This window comes from Notechis scutatus, chromosome 4 (assembly GCF_049901735.1).
Source record: "Notechis scutatus isolate UNSWTSFEM ecotype Mainland chromosome 4, rNotScu1.2, whole genome shotgun sequence".
Taxonomy (NCBI): Eukaryota; Metazoa; Chordata; class Lepidosauria; order Squamata; family Elapidae; genus Notechis; species Notechis scutatus.
In genome coordinates this window covers 132,966,269-132,990,241 of record NC_142012.1, presented here as the reverse complement: position 1 = coordinate 132,990,241, position 23,973 = coordinate 132,966,269, and the positions used below count along the sequence as shown (strand labels likewise).

Sequence of the window (23,973 nt, the reverse complement as noted above, 5' to 3'; positions counted from 1 at the left end):
ATCTCTACCTTTCTTTAATCTCCAAATCCTAGCTCAGAAGGGACGCCGGAAGAGTATTTGCCCGACATTCTCGTTTAGTTTTTGGTTATCGCGAGAACAATTGAAGCCGGAAACTCCACGTCGGTGAATTGAGCTGGGAGCGGACCTCAGCAAGTTGGGTGTCCTGAGCAGCCGACGCCGGAGCCAGCGCTATGGTAAGCCGGGGCCAGTTGAGAGTCTCAAAAACAGGAGTTTTAGTGGAGGCTGCCATATGAATAGTAGGCCCCGGAGGTCAGAGGAACGTAGCTGGATCGAACAAGGGTCGAGTCAGGAATACGTGTGGAAGAGACTCGGTTTGTTTGCTTCCACCTCAATTCATGCAAGAGCCTCCGCGTTGCTCTTCCAAGCAGCTGTTTGTGTAGGTTAGTCGATAGAAGCTCGGCGTGTTCCTGAGCCGTGCAATAAGCAGAAATCCAACCGTGACTTTTATTCCGAATATACTGCGAGAGCAAACCCGTCTTTGATGATTTCTTTGCAAAATCTGTTTTCCGTCGAAAAATGGCAACGCTGTTTAAATGGATAGGGCGAGGAGAACTCTTTTGGTTGATTTGGACCTTGATTTCATTTATTTCTGCCAATTTGCCTTTGCAGTAGATGCTGTTGAATCAAAAGAGCCCGCTTGGGTTCATACGATTTGAATTTTTTCGGTTCTCTTTGTTGTGGGAACCTTGTTAAAATTGTCATCTATGATCTGAGAGGATTTAATTGCTAGGCATTACCTCCTGGTTCAATTTTTTGTCAGTTATTTTACCGGGACTTAGCTCATTATCTGCTCCAAATGTTGCTGGGAAAAGGAGAGGCTTTGAAGTACATGCTCTGTTATAATATGATATATGAACAGTGAACAATGCTGTAATGGTTGCTTTCATTCATGCCCTTTTCAGACTGTATTACTGAGCCTAACCCGACAATCACTATTGGCAGCAAGGAGACTTTTCTGTTTTGTGGTGTTCCATCCAATGGCCCATCCAGATTTTGTCAGTATGGATAATAATTGCCTTAATGTAGAATATTAAATTAGGACTAAAAAATAAGTGCCAGTGCCCCATAGCTAACCCATGGGTTAGGACCTAACCGTTGAGTTATTGGTAAAGTTGCATGATTCTTGTAATGATTCTCCATTATTTGTTCAAAACTAAATCTGTATGTTCCGGAGGTTTAGAGGTAGAAATGCATATGCTTAAATACATTTTTGAACAGAGTGCAGTTGTTTTATCACTGAGAGGAATGAGACTGCCAGGTTGTTTTTAACTGAAATAGTGTCATGACTTGATCCAGTACCATCAGCTCTGATTAGTTCAACCTTTTCAGAGTGTTCCTTTTTTGATTATTGTATTTCATTTTCAGACATGAGTGAAGGACTAGAAATCTGGAACATAAAAAGATAAAATCTTCATGATTTGCCAATGACTTTTGCTCTTAATAGTTATGATTATATTAAAGAGGCATCTCATTAAAAAAAAATTATATTGAAGCTTTTGCTTTCAGTGTTTTACAGTTCTCACAAGTTAGAGGTCTCTTGTTCCATTTGTACAATTGCATTCCTGCCCATTTCTAAGAGCTGTCCAAACTGTTTGTTAATATCACTACTGGGATTATTTTGTATTGCCATAAATCTTATTTTGATTAATTTACATAATAGTCGTTCTCTTTTTACACAATAATGAATGTTTTTGTGAAGTCAATGACAATATTTGTTTACTTACTTTGTTTTATGGTCTGGGGTTCATAAATTCATGAAAAACTTCAAACATCACCTATATGAGAAACTAAACTGACACATTGCAGAAAGAACGATAGTATATTCTTACATAACTATAACCAAGCTTTTATTTTCATTTTTAATAGATCTGTTTGTGTTTGAAATAGCCTAATAAATTTTCCTCTGTTTAGCCTCTCCGACTTGATATAAAGCGGAAACTAACAGCTCGATCTGACCGAGTGAAGAGTGTGGACTTGCATCCCACAGAACCATGGATGTTGGCTAGCCTTTACAATGGCAGTGTTTGTGTTTGGAACCATGAAACACAAGTAAGCCTGATATTAAATATAGTTGGTAAACCTTGTGAAAAGATAATTGTTTTATGGAGATAGATTTATGCAAAAATAATACTCCTTATGTATGTTTTTTTAATTAATTTGATGCAATACATTTTTTACTTAAGTCTCATGTCCTCCCATTAAAGGTTACATTTATAGTATTAGTATTTTTCCTTGTATTCCCCCCCCCTCAATACCAGGTTTATGTAGCATTAGAACAAAATTATTGTAAAATTATAGCTCTAGTCTAGCCTAAGAAGGCAATAATTTACATGACAAATAATAACGCTATTTGCGTGAAAATAATCAAAACTATTTTATTTTCAGACACTAGTGAAAACTTTTGAAGTATGTGACTTACCTGTCAGAGCAGCTAAATTTGTGGCAAGAAAGAACTGGGTTGTTACAGGAGCTGTAAGTTGTTTCTTTGTGTCATATGTATTTCTGAAAGTCTACTGAGATATACTATAGTTTACTGAAGTTAGAGATCCTGACGTTTACATTTAATTGTGATAATTTTTATGTACAATTATACAATATCCACAGTTTAACAATTAAAATTTATTCCCCATCTTAATATGGAAATTTAGGATTTTTAGTTTGCCTGCACTTCTGGATTTTCCCCAAATTAACTATTGACCAGGGTGAGAACGGCTTTGACAATCTATATGCTAGTGAAGCTGTCAGTTTAATAAAGATAAAATGAAGTTGTTTTACATGTATTTTGTTTATAAAATATAGTGTAATATTTTTATTATTTCTAGTGTGTTAATATCCTGAAAAAGGGAAAAATAGAAAAGGCAAATAAAATCATACTGTATTATTGTGTAACAAGTAATTTGGTTAGGTTTTTAAGCATGTCATTATAAAACTTGGTCACATAATAGTATTAATTGAGCTTTCCATGATATTAAGATCAATTGGAGATCAATTCATGAACAGAAAACAATATAAAAAAGAATCATACAATCAAACATCAGACATTTGCACGGAAAAGTACATATTCCTAATCTCTAAAGTCATCACAACATTCCTCGTGTTTTTATTCATGAAACAGTCAAGGGGATAGCATATATTGTTGTCTTACACTCTGTTTGATTTGAATGCTTCATTAAACATTTCATTATTGAATCATTCATCAAATTTATATGGCTGTCTATCTCACAAAAAAGTAACTCTGGGTGGCGTACAACAATCTAGTAATCAATTATCGTGCATGCTTTATTTTTGTTGTATTTCCCTGATCATATTAGCAATCAATATGTTGACTTTTGGTGCCTGGCCTGGAATTTATGTTTTATTATTAGGGCTCATTTTTGTTCTGTTTATTGATCTGTTTATTAGAGTATTTTAGGTTAGTCTGTCTCTCTGATTTGATATTTTCATGGGGGTGCACTGGGTCAACAGATAAAGACACTGAGCTTGTCAGCTGAAAAGCTAACAACCTGCTTCAAGACCTGAGTGTCATGCGATGGGGTGAGCTTCCGTTACTTGCCACAGCTCCTGCCTATCTAGCAGTTCAAAAGCATGCAAATGCAAGTAGATAAATAGATAGCATTTTGGTAGGAAGTTATCAGCATTTCATGTGACTTTGCTGGCCACAACACCACAGAAAGGGTCTTCAGACAATGCTGGCTCCCTCTGCTAAGAAACAGATGAGCACCGCCCCTAGAGTCTGATAGACTGGACAAGGAAAACTTTTATCTTTACCTTTATATTTTTTTTAAATAATTCTGGACTGTTCATTTTGTTATCTTCCCATTGGAGTTGGGCAGCTAAAAATTCAAATAAAATTATTTTGTCAGTATTTTAATAAGTATGCTTTTTTATATATTACAATTCAGATTTTACTACACACAACACTCAGGTTTCCTAATATTTTTTCTCCAACTATCTTCCACATCATCTTCTATTAATGTACACATTTCATTCACTCTTATCAATTTCATCATTTTTTCATAAATCATTTACTTTTGCTAACTGCAGTAACTGTATTCCATTTCTTTCACTCCTCTCATTTCCTTTAATTTCCATTTTCTCCCAAATTCCACTCGATACAACTTCAGTATACTCTTTTATACGTTGAGAACATTTCATCCTCCTTGTATTCTGCACTCATTTTCTCAGTCATTCATCATAACAGTTCAATCGGTGATGCTTTTAATTATTCCTTTGAATTTTTTTCCCCACAGGATGATATGCAAATTAAAGTTTTCAACTATAATACTTTAGAAAGAGTACATATGTTTGAAGCACACTCAGATTATATTCGCTGCATTGCCGTGCATCCTACACAGCCTTTCATTCTAACTAGCAGTGGTAAGTATATTAATACTTTCTTGGCAACTTTCTATTTATTCACTGAGGTCAAAACCTTTTTCTGAAGGTTGAAGCACTTTTTTGTAATTGAATAATTCAATACTATTTCCATCAGTTTTGATGGAAAACTACAGAATGCCAGTATTTATAGTTGTATGCTTGATGTGTTGTCTAGCTTTTATCTTTTTTGTCAAGTAGATTTTATAAATTTGTTTCTAAATTTCAAGACTATTTGACTATTGCAAGGTGGTTAAACATGTATACCGCTTAGTTCCTAAGTTAAATTTTTCATTGTAGTAAAATGTGCATTTTTTGTGAAGTGGGTAATAGTTATGATAGAAGAAATTGCAATGATATATGTTCTTTGTCTCCCGTAGATGACATGCTTATTAAACTATGGGACTGGGATAAAAAATGGGCTTGTTCTCAAGTGTTTGAAGGGCATACTCATTATGTAATGCAGATTGTCATAAATCCTAAGGACAATAACCAGTTTGCTAGTACCTCTCTGGATAGAACAATCAAGGTATGATATATGCATGACTAATTTCATTTTGGAAATAGTAGCTACTATTACTTGGAAAGTCAAAATTATTGATTTAAAATGAAATAATTTCATCACTTTGTAAATGTTTAGCTACTTCTGTGGTAGCATTGACAACTTCCAGGTACCTAGTTAAACTAATATAGATTGCTTATGGTGTAGTGAATTTACAGAAGTTGATTATCAATAATACAAGTCTACTTGGTTGCTTTTAAGTATGTGGGGTTATTAAAACATTTCATTGGAATGCAGTTTTTGCTTTAATTAGCTTTAGCTATTAGTTTTAGCTTTAATTAGCTATTGTTTGAGGGTTCAAGGTATGGACTGTGGAGATTCAGTATGATAGCTAAGATCAGCTCATGATGCAGAAAGTGACAGACTTAAGAAAAAAGTTTTTTATGTTATGCCTTTTGATTAAGCTTGAAATTGTTTCAGCAAGTTCATAATGTATTCAATTTCGTTGTTTATTTGGAAAACTGAACTAACTTCTAATATATTAAGATTTTAAATTCTTCTTAGAATGATCTATTTTTGCTTTCTGATTTAATTTTACTTCAGAATTTGAGCAGAATATTATAAATTTAATGTAGCTGAAGGTTTCAGAATCACTCTGTATTTATTAACTTGTGGCATATCTACTATGCCTACTGTTTTTTAAAGAATCTAATTTCATTTTTTTGCAAGGTGTGGCAGCTTGGCTCTTCTTCACCCAACTTTACTTTAGAAGGACACGAGAAAGGTGTAAATAGTATTGATTATTACAGTGGAGGTGATAAACCTTACCTAATTTCAGGAGCAGATGATCGTCTGGTTAAGATCTGGGATTATCAGGTATGAGATACTGATTTCTAAACCATTTGGGGGTAATACAAAATAGCTGTACGTGTTGAGTTTTAACTGAAAACTGGATTTATGGTTATGTTTTGTTATTCATTTAAAGATTGTTGTTGGAGAATGCTAAACATGTTTCTAAAAACTCACTGTATCATTTAAGAGTCATTGAGAATTGGCCAGCTCAGGACTTTTGGGAGTTGAAGTCCGCAGGTCCTTGAGGGAGGAAGACATAATTTCATGACTAGGTGTCCCCAGGAACAAATGGAAAGCTTGGAAAGTGCAAATGGGGATATGCAACCTGGAGCCCTCAAAGTGAAGACAAACCCTTTTGGAACTTGGCCCAAGTGTCCATGTCAGCAACACCAAAGCAAAACCACACTATTTTTTCCATTTGTTGATGTTGAAGTCACCATGATTTCTTGAAGGGGGGGTTTGGACAGACTGCCTGGACCCATTGCCTTGTCCTAGGCAGAGATCGTGGGCTTCCTTTTGCCGCCAGTGAGTTATCGGTTATTTTTTTCTCTGAATTCTCTCACAGGATTTGCAGCCTGTGGAATGCAAGGGAAAGCTTAAATGTGTGTTGGGAAAGCTTAATCTGCAGGCTCCAGTTGCCTACTTAATAAAGAACTTGTGATGTTCAGTTTTAATGTAAAAAAAAAAAGAGAGAGAATTGGACAGCATATAAATTTAGTAAATTATCATTATTGCCATTATTTTACCAGTGAAATTGAATCTTGATTATGGTAATAATTATGATATGCAATTGAATCTTTTATCAATTATTTTCATTATTTTCTCTTAGAATAAAACATGTGTGCAAATTCTGGAGGGACATGCACAGAACGTTTCTTGTGTCAGTTTTCACCCTGAACTTCCTATTATCATCACTGGCTCTGAAGATGGTAATCTAGATATTCTTCTATGAAACTAATTCAACATTTTGTTTAGAGCAGTATATTATTTACTCCACTCCCATATATTATAACAATAAAAATAGATACGTCTATCACAACCATATTGTATACATTTTTTGCTTTAAGATTATGAGTTATTCAAATCCAGATTTCATAGGAATATTCCTGATTTGATTGGTAAAGAAAACCTAATAATAAATCATGGTATAGGTTTATTTATGGTGTCTTTTTTTAAAAAAAATACAGGAACTGTTCGCATCTGGCATTCGAGCACTTACCGTCTGGAAAGTACTTTGAATTATGGCATGGAACGTGTGTGGTGTGTTGCAAGCTTAAGAGGATCAAACAATGTGGCCCTTGGATATGATGAGGGTAGCATCATTGTCAAAGTATGTTTGTCTTAGAAAACCTATAATTGATATCCACCAGATGAATAATTGGCTATTTTTCATAAGTGAGAAACAGACACTGGTTAAGCATTTCGCATTGGTGATTTTTCTTACTTTTTGTAAATGTCATAGATGTAAGCAAAGTGGTTGGAGAAAGTATAGGATGTTTTATTCTATTTTCATTTTAATTTTCTCCTTACTAGCTTGGTCGGGAAGAGCCAGCCATGTCAATGGATGCAAATGGAAAGATTATTTGGGCCAAGCATTCAGAAATTCAGCAAGCTAATCTCAAAGCAATGGGAGATACAGAAATAAAAGATGGGGAGAGGCTACCGCTTGCAGTGAAAGATATGGGCAGCTGTGAAATATATCCTCAAACTATTCAGCATAATCCGAATGGACGGTAAGGTTCATTTTTCAGAAGGTTTCGGGGGAAAGGTTTGTCTTAAATTATATGTAGAGCTAAAGGCATTTTAGGAAAATACTGTATGGAACTCTGTTAATCTAAATTACGCCATCACTGCCAAGCCAGTTTTGTTGACATTGATAAATAATTTTATGAATAAAAAAAAACTTTATTTTTTTAACAGTGCTATTTGAGTATACCCAGGACTTTGTGCATACAAGACCACTGTTTTATATATATTTTTCTAATACTATTTTGAGTCTTACAGACAAAACATTTTTATATACCTGATTTACTAATGTTTTTGTTATGTTCACTTTTTTCAGATTTGTAGTAGTATGTGGGGATGGTGAATATATCATTTATACTGCTATGGCACTGAGAAACAAAAGCTTTGGCTCCGCTCAGGAGTTTGCCTGGGCACATGATTCTTCTGAGTAAGTACAGTAATCATAGTAAGAGTTTTGCATATTAGCTTATGTGACATATGAAGTAGATCAGTTAAAATGTAAAAACCTATTGTTGCTTGCTTATTATGTGCATTGGCATGTTAAAGTTATATTGAATTCTTTTATGTACAGGTATGCAATCAGGGAAAGCAACAGTAGTGTCAAGATATTTAAAAACTTCAAAGAGAAGAAATCCTTTAAACCTGATTTTGGAGCAGAAGGCAAGCTATGCACTTAATGCTTAGTATTATATTTAGTCAGATGGAGCATTTTCTACTAAAATACTAATTTCTGTATCTTTTTGATGCAGGTATATATGGTGGCTTCTTATTGGGTGTCCGATCTGTCAATGGCTTGGCATATTATGACTGGGAAAATACAGAACTGATACGCAGAATTGAAATACAACCCAAACATGTGAGTTGTTTTTTCATCTGAATCTCATTATCTAAGAATCTCCTAATTTTTAGAACATTGGTGAAAACCTGAAGCCATGGCGGCTAGATTGTTATGAGTTTCCCTCCAGATTAATTTGTTTTATTCTAATGAATGTGAATCTTGGTGTTTATATGTAATTATAATGCACAGCATGATTTTAAATTTTATTATATACCAATGAGTTTTTAATCCCAAATCCTCAGTTAATTGTTTGAAATGAGTATAAGTAAATAAATCTTAATTTTTTATAAAACTAAGCTGGTATAAATTTTAATTCTTTGAAGAAAATATTTAAATTCAATAAATACCGTATTATTTATTAATAATAAATACAGTATTTTTCTTCAAATGCAGAATATTCAGCTCAATATATTTACTTTTCGCCACCCATGGCTTCTGTTGTTTTGATTTAGATTTTTTGGTCTGACTCTGGTGAACTTGTCTGCATTGCTACAGAAGAATCATTCTTCATTCTGAAATACCTTTCTGAAAAAGTTGCAACTGCACAAGATACACATGAGGGAGTCACTGAAGATGGCATTGAAGATGCCTTTGAGGTATTTGTACAGTGGGATCTGATCCCTGCTCAAACGTGTTAATAAATAAAAAATAAACTTGTAATCAGTCGTATTAGTATAGATGAGAGGTGTCAAACTCATGGGCTGCGGGCCAGATGCGTCACATGCTGGCTATACCCACCAAAAAAGTCATGATACATCATGATACGTCATGATACATGACAACAACATGACACCGCAAGTTTGACACGCCTGGTATAGATACATTTTCCTGATAAAATAAGTGAATGTGTAGATCAATATACTTGTGAATTTCTGCTTCATGATAAAATATCAAACTATGTATGGATAGTGAATGTTCGTCTTTTGCTTATTAAGTCACTGTTTTAGCAAAATACTATTCAGTTTGACAAATTCATATTTTAAGAGGTCTTCATTTCAGAGCTTATGAAATAATGCAATCATTTGCCAATATAGCTAAAGTTCTGTTACCATTTTGCTGAATCTATTGGGATATTACAAAGTATAAAATCTTTATTCTTCCACTAGGTCCTTGGTGAAATTCAAGAAATTGTGAAAACAGGACTTTGGGTGGGAGACTGTTTTATTTATACAAGCTCTGTGAACAGACTAAACTACTATGTTGGAGGAGAAATTGTCACTATTGCACACTTGGACCGGTAAGCATTCTGTAGCTCATAAGATATAATTGGTATTGATGTAAAATCATTCTGCCATTCTTCTGGATAGATGGACAGGCATATGGTCTTGTGCCAGAAATTGACAGAAATATAGTCCTCAGGTTACTGTTCAGATTGCAATAATGTTGAGAGGACTCCAGAATGTTGGTAGTAATATGGTGGAGTTCTAATAGGGCTTCAGTAAAGGTCTTGATTGTGGGAGGATTCCATAATCTAACTCTTTATTGTTTGTTCAATGTTATGCATAAGACTCAATATTTTACTCAATTTCTCAGCTTTTTTTCTCAGTATTTTTAAGGTAAAAGAAGAATTATGGAAATTAATGGTTACAGCACAGTTGCTTTTAATTGGTTACTTCGGAAAAACTTTTCCAGTATTGTCAGTGCCTCAGTATGTTTATTATGTTTGATAATACCTCATTGTTCTAGTCATAATTAGGACAGGCTTGCTGATGCAATTTGCCTATTTACGTTAGATAAATATCTACTTTAATCTTATTTCTCAAACCCAACTTTACATCTGTGTTAAAACATACTTTTCTCTGTCTTTTTATTTTCTTAAAGAACAATGTATTTATTAGGGTATATACCCAAAGACAACAGACTTTACCTTGGTGATAAAGAATTAAATATAGTGAGTTACTCCTTACTAGTCTCAGTGCTAGAATATCAGACTGCAGTCATGAGGAGAGACTTCAGTATGGCAGACAAAGTTCTCCCTACAATTCCAAAGGAACAGAGGACCAGAGTTGCACACTTCCTTGAGAAGCAGGTAAAAACTTTTGCCCCAGTCTTTCAATAACAACTAAACATCTAATATGTAGTGGAATTTTATGTTGTGAATAACCAGAGGTTATGTTTAAAATTAAATATCCCAATATTCTTTGCGGGGTGAGAGAGGACCAATTATGAACTCACAAAATATCAGATGTATTAATTAACAAGGAGAAAACCACACTCTGACCAACATTGTCAGAGCAAGCAAGAATGAGATGTCTGCAAGCAAACAGCCAAATGCAGAAAATACCAAGGACTCCATGATGTATTAATAAGCAGGGTTATCAGAATTGTCAACCCTTATTTGTAATCCCTGGGTGTAAAATAGGTGTAATCAGACTACTGTATTGCTTTTTGAAAAGTGAGCTATACTTCAGCAATTTACAGTTGGAGTTTATTAATGCCATCTTGATATTCTTGAGGTGCCAGGAATTATGGGGACGGGGAATAACAGGCACCCTGTATTGCTTAGTCTTATGTTAGTACTACATAGCTGCATATTTAGCAAAATTAAAATTATCAATTAACATTAATTCTTAAATATTTGAAACTATAGCTAATCAGGAAACACCACACTTTTCTATAGGATGTTAAGAAAATTGTGTTAGTAACAAGTTGCTGTTTTAAAAATGTATTTAGGGTTTCAAACAGCAAGCACTTGCCGTATCAACAGATCCAGAACACCGTTTTGAGCTTGCTCTTCAGCTTGGTGAGCTTAAGATTGCATATCAACTTGCGTTGGAAGCAGAGGTATGTTGGTATCATCTTAAAAATATCATAGTATAAATACCCCCATCCTCTGGAACAGAATCCTCAACAATATTAGATTGCCCCAACTCCATTTGCTTTTTGGAAAGCAATGAAGAATGGGTCTCGAGAGTAGAGGTCATTATATTTGTTTCATATGTCTTTCTCAGAAGAGAAGAGACTTCCTCAAAGTTTCAATAATTTACTGTACATTTTGAATTTTGTTTTTATTCTTACTACTGAACTGTTCAGAGTCAATCATAATTATAATTGCATATAAGCCTAGTAACAGAATAAATGTTTATATAAATCAGCACCAGATCTGATTTGTGAAAAAGAAATAGAATTGTGAGTGCCTGGGAATAGAATGAATTCCAGTTATTTTTGTGATGGTTGAACTGAATTTAAAAATCATTCCTATCCAAATTATTGATAAATCATGGTCTAAATGACTTACACTATACTGAAGTAATAGTAAGACACATTTTTCTGAATTGTTTAAAAAGGACACATACTCACCTTGAAAAATTATGAATGATTCAGTTGATTCTTCTCAGATGGGAAATGGTCATGCTTTTAGATAGCTCAAAATCTTCCTAAGTTCTTACTTACCAAGAGTTTATGGTTTAGTGATCATCCGAACGTTGAATTGTCTAGGAATAATTTTCTATAAATCAAACACATTAAACACATCCAAACACTGCTCTTTAGAAAAGGCATATTCATAGCTTTGATATGATAAACAGTTCATAATATTTTTTCTTAAATTTAATCTTTTTCTTTAAATAATATACACAAGAGAAAGTGTAAAAAAGAAATAAAAAAATAGCCCTAGCAGAACCAAATGATCTTCAAAACCATTTAACATGTTTGATACTCAAAAGAGAAAATATTTTGTTTCTATAGTCTGAGCAGAAGTGGAAGCAGCTAGCTGAACTTGCCATCAATAAGTGCCAATTTGGCCTTGCCCAAGAATGTCTGCATCATGCACAAGACTACGGTGGCTTATTGCTTTTAGCCACAGCTTCAGGAAATACTAGTATGGTGAACAAGCTAGCTGAAGGAGCAGAAAAAGATGGCAAAAACAATGTAGCATTTATGAGCTACTTTCTGCAAGGAGAGTAAGTATCAAACGTTCTGTCATATTCAGTAGCATTTCCTAAGTATCCTCAAAAAATAAACATTCCTATGTTGTCTGGGTTATATTTGATATTTATGTTAAAAATTAAATTGATGCGGTCCTGAGTCACTTAATGGCAATTTAATATTCTGTTATTTTTTTCTACATAAGCTGGCAGATTGTTTTAGTGGACCACTGAGAATCATGGGGGACTCCTAGAGTTCCTAGGCCCACATATTAAAAAACACTGTTGTCATCAATGCTCAGCTCTTCTCATTCCTTAGAAGTGACAGACCTGGAGTTTCTCTCTCCTTGCTCTAATAGAACAGGCTTATACAGATGATAGGTGGCAGTGCTACAAGCATCAAGGTGCCAAAGCCTAAAGTACTTAATATATTAAACCTGCATTTTAAATTGTGTCAGGAATTGAATTGGAAACAAGTACAGGCATGTAATATTATTGTTACATAGATCCAATGTCAGGAACACATATTGAACCAATGGTAAATAGGTTTGTTTTGAAGATTTTTATAGCGCTATAGAAATATTGTAGGCACACTTTTCTTTTCACACTTTGTTATATTACTAATTTAAACCCATTTTTTAAAAGAGAACTTGTTTCATTGTAGGCTTGACAATTGTCTTGAACTTTTGATTAAAACTGGACGATTACCAGAAGCAGCTTTCTTAGCACGAACATATTTGCCAAGTCAAGTTTCAAGGTAACTGAACTATGAAATCTATGGTACATAGTATAAATATTTTCTTCAAAATTAAGCTTCTTACAATGGTAATGTGTTTCAGGGTTGTAAAACTATGGAGAGAAAATCTTTCTAAAATCAACCAGAAAGCTGCTGAATCTCTAGCTGATCCCACAGAGTATGAAAATTTGTTTCCTGGATTGAAGGAAGCATTTGTTGCTGAAGAATACATAAAAAATTCCCAAACCATATCACGGCCAGCCAGTGAATACCCTCTAGTTACTGTAAGTTGATGCAAGTTACCAACAGTTTTGGAATTTAGCAGTCGAGAGTCAGTGAAGTACTGCTGATTCATTATTTATTTTTGTTTTTAGCCAAATGAAGAAAGAAATATCATGGAAGAAACCAAAGATTTCACAGTGCAAAACAAAGTATCAGAGGTTAGTATTAATACATTTGAGGAAATCACACTTTTTAGAGAGCACCAAGGAAAGAAGGGCTGGACAAATATCCCCCCAGAAAAAGGCTTTTATGATAAATATTTTTGTAAGCATTGCATGATTTATAAATCCTTTTCCAATTATGTAATTCAGACCTCTGATAAGTGATCATTCTAGTTTTCTAGTAGGAAAAAAATTGTTAAGAGAAAAAAAATATGGAAAAAGTACATGATAAATGGTCTCACCCTTTTTGGTATGGACCCCAAAATTGCATCGCACTGCAGAAAATAATGCCAGTCCCTAGTACAAATAAATACTTTATAGCATTTCAGAGTTTTTGAAAATCCATTTTTATGGATTTATACAGATGATTCTATTTATTTATACAGCATTGTAGAATGCAGAAGATAGTATTTGATAGGCAAGTGTGCATTCTTCATTTATTTTCCTTAGAATTGTTCTAGTTTGAAATATTTTGGCTATTCGTATCAACTCAAAATGATAAATTCATAGTCCAACATTAACTACTTAATGTGAAGATTTTAAAAGTTCTAGTGTAGAAAAAAATGATCATTGGAATGCTCTGTGGAAAAAAATCAGATTTTAATAAACTTTGGAGGCCATAAAAATGAGATTAAAGGCAACTAAACTTAGTACAAAATGTATTTCACGCCATGAAGACAATGTATGAAAAACAATATTTTCTGGCTACAGCTTGAAAGTTTTGTATATTTAAAAATAAATAAAATACTTGATATTGCACTATAAACGTACTAGCTAATGTCCTTTTCCATAGTTTATTTTAACAGATTCAAAAGAGCCAACAAAAGTTGGAGGAAGAGAAAAAAAGTCCTGAAATTTCTCACTAGAACAATTTCTTATCTTGCCTCAGCTAGACCCATCTACTTAGAAAAGAACAGAACTGCTATGACGAGTGTTTTTGATTATCACAGATGGTCCAGGCACAAAACTTCCCCATACAGGTCACAACAGTGATGATCTATAAGAGCAATCACTGCTGTGTTTATCCCATATGGATTGAAAAGCATCTAGATCAGGGGTGTCAAATTCACATCGTCAAAGGACATATTGGGACTTTTTTCTACTTCGCTAAACCGGGCGGGGCCAGCATGTGATGCATCCCGCCTGCAGGCCTCAAGTTTGACATCCCTGATCTAGATGATGAGTACAATTGATGCAAAGTGGATGGATAACATAACAATGAGCCAGTTTGGTATAGTGCACTGGTGGCGAACCTTTTTGTTCTGGTGTGCCGAAAGCGTGCGCACGTGCAATAGCGCACGCACATGCATGCCAGCACCCACAATGCAATGCGCCCTGCCCCCCGCCCATGCGCACATAACACCCCCACCCCCTTATTTACACTGCGCATATGCATGCCTCCCAGCTGATTTTCGGCCTGTTTGAAGCTGTTTTTGCCCTCCCGAGGCTCGAAGGAAGCCTCGGGAGACCGAAAAATGGGCCTTCCAGAAATACCAGAAGTGCCCGTTTTCAGCCTCTGGAGGACCTCTGGAGCTTGGGGGAGGCTGTTTTCGCCCTCCCAGAAGCTCGAGGGAAGCCTCTGGAGCCTCGAAAGGCTGAAAACAGGTCCATTTCGGCACTGCCGGTGTTTCTGGAAGGCCAGTTTTTTGGCCCCCCGAGGCTACAGAGGCTTCCTTCGAGCCTCCAGGGAAGTGAAATCAGCCTCAAACAGGCCAAAAATCAGCTGGGAGGCATGCACATGCGTAGTGCAGGTAAGTTTGGCTGGGGCTCATGTGCCCGCACAAATGGCTCTACGTGCCACCTGTAATAAGGGTGGGATAAATCTTTAAAAAGTAGTAACACAAATTGTTCAGATTACTTTAGAAATAACAAGGTGACAGTAAATTTTTATCTGGTACTTCTAAAGTCCACTGAATGGATGGTCTAAAGAATTGAGGTTTCACTGTAAGTTCAGTTTATGTTAGGAGAACAGAATGTCTCTGGTAGATAGCCATAAGTAATGGAAAAAAATGTGTCAGTAAAATAAATTGATTGGTATACATTATTTATTTATTATAAGTGGGTGCTTTCTTCTCTTTATAAGGAACCAGAAGATGAATCAGTCCCATCTCCTAGTCCTCTAATAATGCCTCCAGTTGCTAGAGAGGTTTCAGATGAGATCAAAGATGAAAAGGTAAATTTACTCAAAAAAAAAAAAGAATTAGCACTTTGGAAGTTCTAATCTACTACATATCTGCAATTTCCTTGTTTCAAGTTTCTATATGATAGTGTCAAAATTAAATTTGTTTTGTAAGCTATGTAGAGCCAAGTCATAGTATACATTGACTGTAAGCAAGTAAACTTTCTTTCATGTAAGTTGTCCCTCGATTTACACTAATACATCAATTTTTTGCCTTAGGACACTTATATCAGTTTTTTGCGTTATTTTCTAAAATACTAATTAACTGCCTTCAAAGAGCAGTGGAAATTAAGATATTATTTTTAAATACAGGCTAACTTCATTGTGTTCAAATGTAGGTCCTAGCATGTAGCTACAATTATTGACTTCTAGCATAATATCTTCCTCTTACATTTTAAGTACTATCTTCCTCATTAATGGTTTTAATCAGCTTTAGGTATGAAACTCACTAATAAAGTATATATTGTTTTTAATTAGTGTTTTTTTCTAAAACATTTGTTTTCCAATTTGTTTCTAAGAAATAAATTGTGAATATGGCTAATCATATCAACAGCTTAATGAGTTTCAGCATTGAGCCAACATGATTAAAAACTTCAATAATTGTAGTTCAAAATATTGTTTTTACTAAAATGGATTATCTTAATTTATTAGGAATTATTTTTTGTATCCCAAGCATGATAGACTGGAGTTTCTTTTACAAGCTCTTTATTACTATATGTACTACTGCACTGTTAATTCCGATACGGATTCTGTGGTAATAGCAATACCAATCCCTTCCACCTACTTATATGTAACTATAGAATTGTGACTCTTGAATAAGGATTGTATACTTATCCTAACAAGTTAACACTTTTAAGTCCCAAAGGTGCTTTTTCAGGAGGCAACTGCACTTTTTTCTTTGAAGATGTTTTGCTTTTCATCTAAGAAGCTTCTTCAGCTGTCTAGATGGTGGGGAATGGAAGGATTCATATTCCTTGCAGAGAGCTGGTCATTTGTATTCTTTTAGAGAGTAGTTGAGGCCACTTGGAGGTTTATCTGTGTCCTCAGGGTCACCTGAGTAGTGCAAATAAGTGTGGAGCCTTGGTTGCAAGATGTTTTCTGCCCTGTGACACAAGATAGAAAACATCCTGCAGCCAAGAAGGCTCCACACCAATTTGCATTACTCAGGTGACCATTACAACTTGCAAAATGATGGTCTACTTTTTTTTTTTTTTTGCAAAGATAACAGATTTTTTTTCTGCCCTAACTACTTATGTCTTGTTTTAGGTTTTATTGGACCTAGATGTAGATCTGGATAACTTGGAATTGGAGGATATTGATACCACCGATATTTTTCTGGATGAAGAAATGTCTGACTGAACTTTTAAGCTGAAGCACATTCTTACACCTAGTTATGCTTGAGTGTAGTCTTCTTGTTGAAAAGTGGCTCTTTTTATATTTAAGATGAAAAATAAATAGGGTCAGTCTTTTACAGTACAGATTTCCCCATTTGTGATGTAGGCCTCCTTAGATACAGTAGCAAGCTCATATCACATGATCAAACAATTCTCTAATAAATGTCTTTCAGATTCCCTCAGTCTCTGGTGTATAAAGGAATAAGATTGATTTAAAAGAAAGAAAAAGTAGGCATGCTGAGGAAATTGTGGAATAATTTTTATCATACATGGTATAAAAATGTTCTTTTAGATATTTATGTACATTTTGTATGGGGTACATATGTACTCCTTTCCCATATATTTGACATTAAATGATTTTATTGATCTAGTCATTTTGTGAAGCTGCAGACTTATGCGAAAGTGCTTGATAAGCCTGTAGGATAAGTTCAATGTAGCTGGCTCTTGATGTTTCTGCCTTTGCAAATGCCTGTAAAAAAATTAAAACAATCATCAAGTATCCAATATGATTTTGAAAATAACATCCTGCACTCAAACGCAAATGGTGAGTTTATGTGACTAAACTTCTAATAAGGATTTGACAGCTATTAGGGCTGAAAAGAATTACACAAAATTGAAAAACAAATTCTGAATATGAATAAACTGCATTTATTTCCAAAGCCACTAGGAAGATGCAATGTTGTGACTCCCAGCGGATGCTGATGTATGCTTTTTCAACTTTTTTACATTCATAAAAAGTATATACTACCTTAATTAAATCTATCCCTTTGATATCTTGTTCTTGTGCCTCTCTTGCTGATTCACAGTCAGGATGGAGCATATGATAAAGGCTAATTAAACTTATAGCATCTTCAAACCTGAAATTCAGAAATTAATTTGTAACAACTCCCAGATAGTTTCATATATTTAATTTGAACATTTTGATAAGAATGTGGGAAGTGGCTTAATGTTACTAGCATACAGTGAAAGGAATATTGATGAATTTTAAATAAGCCACTACTATATAGCACACTTTAGTTAAAAAACGAGCTTGTCTGTAACTAAAGTTACATTTTAAATCCAGTTCTTAAGAACTAAGATACAACATAATAAACCAGGTAATTATTTATGAAATAGTTGTAACAGTAGCAAGAAAAAATTAAAGAGCAATAAAATTCTAATTAAAATTATGAAGTACATTTTTTCTACAAACATAATATGCTCTCAACTGAAATTCAACTCCTAGGGATTACACAGAAATCAGTTTTTCAGCAGCTGTATAGAAGAGACTGCCAATGTCAACCAAAAGAAAAAAAACTTCACAGTCTAGCCCAGAGCAGTGGAATTTCTTGGGAAACTTCCAAAAAATACTAATCAGCTTAGCTTTCAATTTGAATAGATAACATGAATAACATGGGTCATTTTTAATACAATAATGCCAAATGAAATAGTTCAGTGAATTCCTTTCATACAGAAACATTGGCTTACAAAAGTACTTACAAATTTCTTTGAATCATGTCCAGCAGCAATCCTTCTGTTTTCTTTCTACTTACAAGATACCAGACCATCCCACCAAAATATTTTGTTGAACGCAGCAGATCATATTTTCCATTTTTATCAATATCCTCGTATGTCTCATGATGAATCTGTTCAGATATTTAAGCATATTTACAAATCATAATGCATTTGTTTCCAGAAATGTACTGCAAGGCGATCTGCGCTCTCATCTTAGGCCATGAATGAGCTGATTGAACAAGTGTCATCAAAATTTACATTGTATTATGTACTTACTGAAAATATTGAACTCCTGTCTTTCTGATTTGCAAAGCATACTTCAGGAGGTCAGTAATAACCACAGGTACAGCAAATGAATTGCAGGCCACTCATGTTTTCTAATGTTAATGATCATAACTCTTACTACCAGGATTCCTCAGTGTTTTGCCACCACACCTCTTAGTACAATCTTAATGTATATACCTTCCCTATAAACCAAATGTTTCTACACGGTCTAAAGTTATCAGGAGTTGTTGGACTCTCACAGGATATAAATAAAATACATAAAAATAGTGTAGCCAGAATTAATAATGTTTAAATGAAGTTCAGATCCACTACAGTGCTAAAGAGTTCATAAAATTTCTTCTACTCTACAGTACTTTGATGAGCAATTCCTAAGTTCCACCTCTCCACTGAGCAATACTGATAACTCACTCTGATATAGTCAGCTGAATCTGGCTCAAACTGCAGAAGGCAGCGATCAAGGAGTTCTTCATGTCGGTCCTGAAGAAACATAGTCTAAAACAAGACACATTGTACAAAAATGAAAGGTAGCATTTCATGTCAAAAACCTTGGTTTAAATTTTCCATAAAGCTGTTAAAATGCTTAGCCCAGTTCTGCAGTAAGATTACAGGAATAAAAGCTATTCGGGTAAGTAAATCAAGTGTTCAAATGAAGGTAAACTTTCCTAATTCCACCAAAGAATCATTAGTATTCCGGTATTAACGCTACATACCTGTAGTTTTAATATCAACTTACTAATCAAACCCTTAAATAGACTTCAACTTATTTTTAGTCCAGTTATACTAGAACACAAGACTGAGAGGGAACATTTCCCCGTATTCATACTCACATGCTAAATTATGGTTTAACAAGGTGGAGTTAGGTGCCTAATAATTTAAAAGATAATGCTAGACAATTTTCCCCAAATAACAAGCATTTGATAAGCCAACTAAGTCAGTCTAAAGACTATGAAAGGAAAATTAATGTTCTTATATTTACCATTGCACTATTTTTATCACTGAATGAAGGCACAATTTTACGGCCTTCTTTTGGGAAGTAGATCTGTATCATCCTATCCCGTTCTTCCCAAGTGGCCTTGCGTAATACTCCATTTGTTTCTCGAACCACAATGAATCGCTCCTGAAATTGAAAAAGAAAACATAGGTAAGGTACAATTTTATCAAAGTGCCATGAATTCTTTTCACTTTAGACGGGAATTAATATATATTTAAAATATCAACTGGCTTTTGAGAAATTCCTCGCAGCTATTTGAATGAGTAACATATATTGTATTTATATACAATGAAATCATATCCATGATATGTCCAGTCAAAGGACTCACTCATCCTAATGTTATTTCTATGGGAAAATTTAGAAATTTAACTTGCTGGCTCAATTCTTCTATGACAACTTATTTTTGTTTTTAGAAAACTAATGATAAATAAGTTACAAAGAGATCTTATGTAGAATTCAGTAGCCATTTCCAAACTGTTCTGCCAACATTATTACAGATAGTCCCCGATTTACAACAATTCATTTAGTGTCTGTTCAGTTACGTATGACCATTTTTCACACTGATGACCATTGCAGTGTCCCTATGGTCATGTGATCAAAATTCAAATGCTTGGCAACTGACTCAAATTTATGACAGTAGCAGTGTCCCGGGGTCACGTGATCTTTCTGACAAGCAAAGTCAATAGGGAAGCCTGATTCACTTAACAACCATGTTATTAACAACTTCAGTGATTCACTTAACTATGACAAGAAAGGTGACAAAAGTGGGACAAAATTCATTAAAGGTCTCACTTAGCAACAGAAATGGGTTCCATTGTGGTCATAACTCGAGGACCACTTTAGTCCATTTTAAAGCTAACTGTACAAGAGACATAGATTATTTACTGCAGAAAGGGATTCTAAATGTTCATTTGATTTCTTCCAGAATGTTGCAAAGAAAAAATAACAGGCAATTCAGGTCTGAGAAAACGAAAGAAAGAACGAAAGAAAGAAAGAACTCATCTAAAAAGTATGGCTCAACCCGTCAATCTTACATTCAATGGGAACATGTCATGAAGTGGCATGCTTGGAAAAAACTTTGATTTCCCATAAATCTATGAGTGATATCAAAAGCCTCATTCACTGAAATTTAGTCTTAAAAATAAGCTATTAAGCTACTGCTCTGTGTATAACACTGCCTATCAATGAAACAGAAAATAGAATTAAGGTATACATCATTTCAGTGTTATTGCCATGGGTATCTAAAAGACTTACATTGTGTGGGATGTCATACGTTAAATCAGTAAAAACATATTTATAAGGCTCAGATCCATCAATTATCCTGTCTTCAGCTAATACATCATCAATTGGTTCCCGTACATTCAGTACAGGAGGCATTTTGAGATACTTTTTAGCCATCTTAACAGCCTGTTCTGAAGCCTAAGGGGGAAAAAATCATGTAAGTAATCACATAGAAACAAATCAACATATCTTCTATTTATGGTCATAGAACAGTTGAAGTACCTCTTCCAGCTGGGATTCTGTCATGACCTTGTATACAGGAGGATTAAGCTCTTGTTTTCTTGCCTTGAAAATCTTCTGCAAGTCCATCCCTGTCATCTTGGAAAGCAAGTTCTGAACTTTTTCATCCATGAAACAAGGCTTTGGAACATCAGTTTTGGTTTCTTCTGTAAAACAAGTTGTTCACACAAAATACATAAATGCTAGAACACAACAGCAAAACATTAAATTATATCATGACTTTTTTTAAAAAAATTAAGTTAATCAACTGTTAGTTAAAATCTTATATGCAACTGGGGTTAAGCACAAATAAATACATGTATCGTAATTGTACTACAGTGATAGGTTGTTTATGGGTCGAGGAATCATACTGTGAATAAAAGGCAAGAAGCCACGGGGGACAAACAGAAATGCATGGCTTGCAAGGTTCATTCTGGAAAGGCAGGAGAAGATGCAGACACTTTGTATTGCTTAATTTATATTTTCCACCTCACTATTATGCATTATTTCCCATTCTGTCCCATTCTAGTGTTATCTTGGGAGATATAAAGTATACCCTGGCATACCCTCTCTCTTATCTTCCCCATCAAAGTGACAATAGCAGAACTATTGCGATAGAGTTTTCCATCCACCTGGAGATGACACTATATAATCTGTGGTTCTTAGGGTGCTTTCCAAGGATATAAGTCAATCCCAAACAGGTGCTGGCTTGGAAGTTGCAGCTCCCTCACAGCTGAAGGGCACGAGAATGGAGATTTCATATTTCAAGGCTCTTAAGTTAATTCTGTACAGCAAATAAATAGTATGAAAGGGATTTCACACAGATTTTTAATCTTGATTGAAGAAGTGTTCGAGTCCAGGATACTATTAACAAAGTAATTGTTCCCTTAATCTATCCAAGGAGACATGAATCAAAATAGATTTATAAACAGTAAAATATAAAGTAAATCACTATATCACACATGTGGCTGTTACCCATAATTTGTTAGTAGTCACAGAATACTATTCTACTTTATTTTAGTCCTCAATTTACAACCATTTAGTAACTGTTCAAAGTTACAATAGTATCAAAAAATATTGGCTTACAATAGGTCTTTGTGCTTACAACTTATCACAGCATCACCATGATCAAACGATAAAAATTTTCAAGCATTTGGCAGCATCCAAGAATCATTTGGTCATCATTTGCAACCTTCCCAGCCAGTTCCAACAAGTAAAGTTAACGGAGAAAGTCTGATTCACTTAATGCCCAAATGATTAAGTGCTGTGGAAAAAAAGGTTATAAAATCAGGTGCAATTTGCTTAACAACTGCCTTGCTTAGTATCAGAAATTCAGGCCCCAATTGTAGTTGTAAATCGAGAATTACATGTAAAGCAAAAGAAACACGTCTTTGGGAACTAAAATCTGATCTGACTTCAGGCTCATGGACTGTAGGAGCAAATTGCTCAGAGTTAATACTGATGACTAGATGACCATAACATGAGATGACAGAATTTAGGTCTATTGTCCTTTTGCACTACACTTATAAATACATTAGTAAGTCCAGCTGAGCAAAACTGCATTTTTTTTCATTGAGATTTCAGTTAAGCCTTCCCTTTTGGTCTGAGACCCATGAGAGCCACTCACATACAAAATAATCAATCAACATAGTATTTATTATTATGATGGATAAACATAGCCTGAGGAAGCAGCTTCCTGTCTTCGCTGTTAGTTTTTACACTTTTACATCCTACTATCATAAAGTCAGATGTTCCAGTAAAAATCACAAAAAATATTTCCCACAGATATCAATTGAACTGCCAACTTAGCAATGAGATCAAAAAGGATAAACCCAATGAACTGACACTTGATCCCATTGAGATGAATAAGGCTTTAAGGCATATTGGTTTTGAAAGAAATCATTTCAGCTTGGCAAATGAACACTTTCTCCAGTCTGATGCCTTCCAAGGATCATGTGCTTCAATTCCTGTAACCTAGGAGGACCCATATTGAGCTGCCAAAATCCTGATGACTTGTTTTCTTTTGCTTTGCTCACATAGGACCGGTCCAGATGATTTCCAGGAAGCCGATAGGAGTTGTGGATGCCTGAACTAAGCAACTTAGATGGGGTTGCAAAAATCTGGAAAAATCTGGTGAGCAATGACAGCAAAGTTTACGGTATCTCCTTGCTGCTACTTAATGGTCTTTTGGATCTCGCAGCCTGAATCAGGCAAAGCATGAAATCCATGAATTCGAGCGGAGAGGAAAGGACGAGCGTCTATCCCACAACCATAGTTTGTTCGTATCCTTTCAATAAGGTTGCTCCTCCCCTCGGAGTACTCTCCTCTACTCCGCTGTCCGTAACTCTAAGAAACGGCCACTCTACCTGATGCCCCCGCCAACACTCACCTGCACCCGGGCCTTCGCAAAAGCCCCTCCATCTTAGCAGACACCTTGGAAGCAACAAAGCCGCCCTCCCGCTTCTAAAGCAACCGCTTATTGCAAACGAAGCCATGCTAGATTGACCCGGAATGGCTCCAACTACCCGTTCCGGAGAAGACGCAGTGTGTCCTGGGAAATGTAGTCTGAAATGGTCGGACTGTCAGACCTTTCTTAACCGGTTCTGCGACCATCCTCCGCGATCTGAGCGACGTTTTTATGGGGAGTCGCGCCAATTAGTTCGAAATGAATGTAAAATTGCTTTGCTGGACCAAAAAAAAATAATAGACGGAGGATTTAAGTAGGGGGCAACATTCAGAACTGTATTTTTGC

At 35.1% G+C, this 23,973-nt stretch overlaps 2 protein-coding genes and 1 long non-coding RNA gene across 5 annotated transcripts; 2 read left to right on the top strand and 1 right to left on the bottom strand.

Annotated features, from left to right (window-relative positions):
- On the top strand, nucleotides 1–17,722 carry COPB2 (coat protein complex I subunit beta 2). Its single transcript, XM_026663953.2, has 22 exons — nucleotides 1–194; nucleotides 1,933–2,070; nucleotides 2,407–2,493; nucleotides 4,272–4,398; nucleotides 4,776–4,924; nucleotides 5,627–5,773; nucleotides 6,579–6,678; nucleotides 6,937–7,079; nucleotides 7,283–7,482; nucleotides 7,812–7,922; nucleotides 8,067–8,155; nucleotides 8,245–8,351; nucleotides 8,786–8,929; nucleotides 9,440–9,570; nucleotides 10,155–10,362; nucleotides 11,007–11,117; nucleotides 12,021–12,235; nucleotides 12,864–12,956; nucleotides 13,039–13,219; nucleotides 13,310–13,375; nucleotides 15,462–15,551; nucleotides 16,824–17,722. The coding sequence occupies exons 1-22, from the start codon at nucleotides 192–194 to the stop codon at nucleotides 16,914–16,916; spliced, it is 2,733 nt and encodes a 910-aa protein (XP_026519738.1). The 5' UTR covers nucleotides 1–191; the 3' UTR covers nucleotides 16,917–17,722.
- Nucleotides 17,194–23,742, bottom strand: MRPS22 (mitochondrial ribosomal protein S22). Of its 3 annotated transcripts, XM_087964994.1 has the most exons (9): nucleotides 23,611–23,724; nucleotides 22,308–22,485; nucleotides 21,225–21,388; nucleotides 20,976–21,140; nucleotides 19,707–19,847; nucleotides 19,139–19,222; nucleotides 18,431–18,576; nucleotides 17,700–17,808; nucleotides 17,194–17,420 (listed from the first exon to the last, which is right to left on the bottom strand). In XM_087964994.1, exons 3-9 carry the CDS (start codon nucleotides 21,351–21,353, stop codon nucleotides 17,319–17,321), a joined length of 876 nt encoding a protein of 291 aa, XP_087821120.1. In that variant the 5' UTR covers nucleotides 21,354–21,388; nucleotides 22,308–22,485; nucleotides 23,611–23,724; the 3' UTR covers nucleotides 17,194–17,318. The 3 variants fall into 3 exon arrangements, with proteins under 3 accessions (XP_087821120.1, XP_026519753.1, XP_087821118.1); XM_026663968.2 differs by lacking the exon at nucleotides 22,308–22,485 and having other exon boundaries at nucleotides 23,611–23,742; XM_087964992.1 differs by lacking the exons at nucleotides 17,194–17,420; nucleotides 22,308–22,485 and having other exon boundaries at nucleotides 17,502–17,808; nucleotides 23,611–23,742.
- LOC148130918 (uncharacterized) lies at nucleotides 19,740–20,695 on the top strand. The gene is made up of 2 exons (XR_015749467.1): nucleotides 19,740–19,871; nucleotides 20,647–20,695. It is a non-coding gene; the product is annotated as an uncharacterized LOC148130918 (long non-coding RNA).
- Nucleotides 23,743–23,973: the final 231 nt, after the last annotated feature.